Source organism: Salvelinus sp. IW2-2015, linkage group LG35 (genome assembly GCF_002910315.2).
Source record: "Salvelinus sp. IW2-2015 linkage group LG35, ASM291031v2, whole genome shotgun sequence".
Taxonomy (NCBI): Eukaryota; Metazoa; Chordata; class Actinopteri; order Salmoniformes; family Salmonidae; genus Salvelinus; species Salvelinus sp. IW2-2015.
This window is the reverse complement of record NC_036874.1, coordinates 1,639,537-1,641,888: the sequence shown is the minus strand read 5'-3', so window position 1 is coordinate 1,641,888 and position 2,352 is coordinate 1,639,537. Positions and strand designations below refer to the sequence as shown.

The window sequence follows — 2,352 nt, the reverse complement described above, 5'->3', positions numbered from 1 at the left end:
TGTATTGGGGGGGGCACACGGGGAGTGTGGCGAGTTCAGGTAGGAGACCTGCGCCAACTTCCCGTGCTTACGTGAGGAGCCGAAGATGGAACCAGAGCCAGTCGGGGTGGAATTGGAGGTGAGCAAGGGGAGTGAAACAGAGACTGTGAAGGAATTAATGGGGAAATTGGAGGAGAGTGAAATGAGGGAGTTGCTGTGTTTGGTGCATGGACACACATCCGCCGACGGAGCGTGTCCGGGATTTGAAGTACCTGAGTCAGCTCTCCATACTCGTCCTGAGGTGCGTGCTAACCGTCTGGTAATGACAGTGCCAGTCCCATGCACCAGGCCTCCTGTGCACTTCCCTAGTCCTGCACCTCCTGTGGCAGCCCACGTACTAGCTCTCCTGTGGCAGCCCACGCACCAGCTCTCCTGTGGCAGCCCTCGCATCAGTCCTCCGGTGCGGTGCCGGTGCACGAACCAGGCCTCCAGTTCCAGCACCCCGCACTCGCCTTGAGGTACGTGTCCCCAGCCCAGGACCACCAGTGCCGGTACCACGCACCCAGGCATCCAGTGCGCCTCCAGAGCCCTGTACGCCCTGTTTTCCCTCCCCGCACTCGCCCTGAGGTGCGTGTCCTAGCCCAGGACCACCAGTGCCGGTACCACGCACCAGGCATCCAGTGCGCCTCCAGGGTCCAGTATGCCCTGTTCCTGCTCCCGCACTAGCATTGAGGAGCTTGTTCCCAGCCGGTACCACCAGTTCGGCACCACGCACCAGGCCTACTGTGCGCCTCCAGGGTCCAGTATGCCCTGTTCCTGCTCCCGTCTGTACAGCGCCGCTGGTTGCCGTTGTCCAGCGCCGCCTGAGCTGCCCGTCTGTCCAGCGCCGCCTGAGCTGCCCGTCTGTCCAGCGCCGCCTGAGCTGCCCGTCTGTCCAGCGCCGCCTGAGCGCCCGTCTGTCCTGAGCCGTCAGAGCCGCCCGTCTGTCCTGAGCCGCTAGAGCCGTCGCCCGTCAGGTGCTGCCAGAGCCGCCCGCTCAGTCAGGAGCTGCCAGAGCCGCCCGCCAGTCAGGGGCTGCCAGAGCCGCCGCCAGTCAGGAGCCGCCAGAGCCGCCCGCCAGTCTGGAAGCCGCCAGAGCCGCCCGCCAGTCTGGAGCCGCCAGGCCGCCCGCCAGTCTGGAGCCGCCGAAGGCCGCCGCCAGTCAGGAGCCGCCAGAGCCGCCCGCCAGTCAGGAGCCGCAGAGCCAGCCCGCCAGTCGGAGCCGCCGAGCCGCCGCCAGTCAGGAGCCGCCAGAGCCGCCGCCAGTCAGGAGCCGCAAGACTCAGTCCGGAGCTGCCTTTCAGTCTGACCCAGGACACTAACTCTAATCCCAACCCTGACCCAGGACACTAACTCTAATCCCAACCCCGACCACTAACTCTAATCCCAACCCCGACCCCGGACACTAACTCTAATCCCAACCCCGACCCCGGACACTAACTCTAATCCCAACCCTGACCCAGGACACTCCTGTGTGTTTAGGGTGCTATTTAGAGTAGGGTCTACTAACCGGGTTATTAACTTGGACTGTCACCCAACCTGGTGAAATAAAGACAGACAGATAGACATACAGACAGATAGATATACAAACAGATAGACATACAGACAGATAGATATACAAACAGATAGACAGACAGATAGATAGACAGATAGATATACAGATAGACAGACAGACAGACAAACACATAGATAGACAGATAGATATACAGACACATAGACAGACAGATAGATAGATAGATAGACACATAGACAGACAGATAGATAGATAGATAGATAGACACATAGACAGACAGATAGATATACAGACACATAGACAGACAGATAGATATACAGATAGATAGACACATAGATAGATAGATAGATATACAGACACATAGACAGACAGATAGATAGATAGATAGATAGACACATAGACAGACAGATAGATAGATAGATAGACACAGATAGACAGATTGATAGATAGATAGATAGACACAGATAGACAGATTGATATACAGACACATAGACAGACAGATAAGCATACCTTTATGTCCGAGCAAAACCAGGGCAATGGTGAGCAGGGCACATAGTACATAGAGCAGAGCTATAGCAGCTCTCAGAGCCCAGTCAATCTTACACTTGGTGCATTCAGGGCCTTCCTGGATCCCTGGAAATATAAAACACAACACACAACCATTACAACACACAACCATTACAACACACAACTGTTACAACACACAACACACAACCATTACAACATACAACCATTACAACACACAACCATTACAACACACAACACACAACCATTACAATACACAACCATTACAATACACAACAATTACAACACACAACAAT

The 2,352-nt window shown here is 55.1% G+C and overlaps 1 protein-coding gene across 1 annotated transcript in view; it reads right to left on the bottom strand.

Annotated features, from left to right (window-relative positions):
* The window catches only part of LOC111958611 (collectin-12), a 58,036-nt gene extending 55,690 nt beyond the window's left edge, over positions 1–2,346 (bottom strand). The window contains exon 1 of the mRNA XM_023979874.2: positions 2,042–2,346. Coding sequence (XP_023835642.2) covers positions 2,042–2,210 — 169 coding nt within the window. The 5' untranslated portion in view covers positions 2,211–2,346. The remainder of the gene's footprint in view (positions 1–2,041) is intronic.
* Positions 2,347–2,352: the final 6 nt, after the last annotated feature.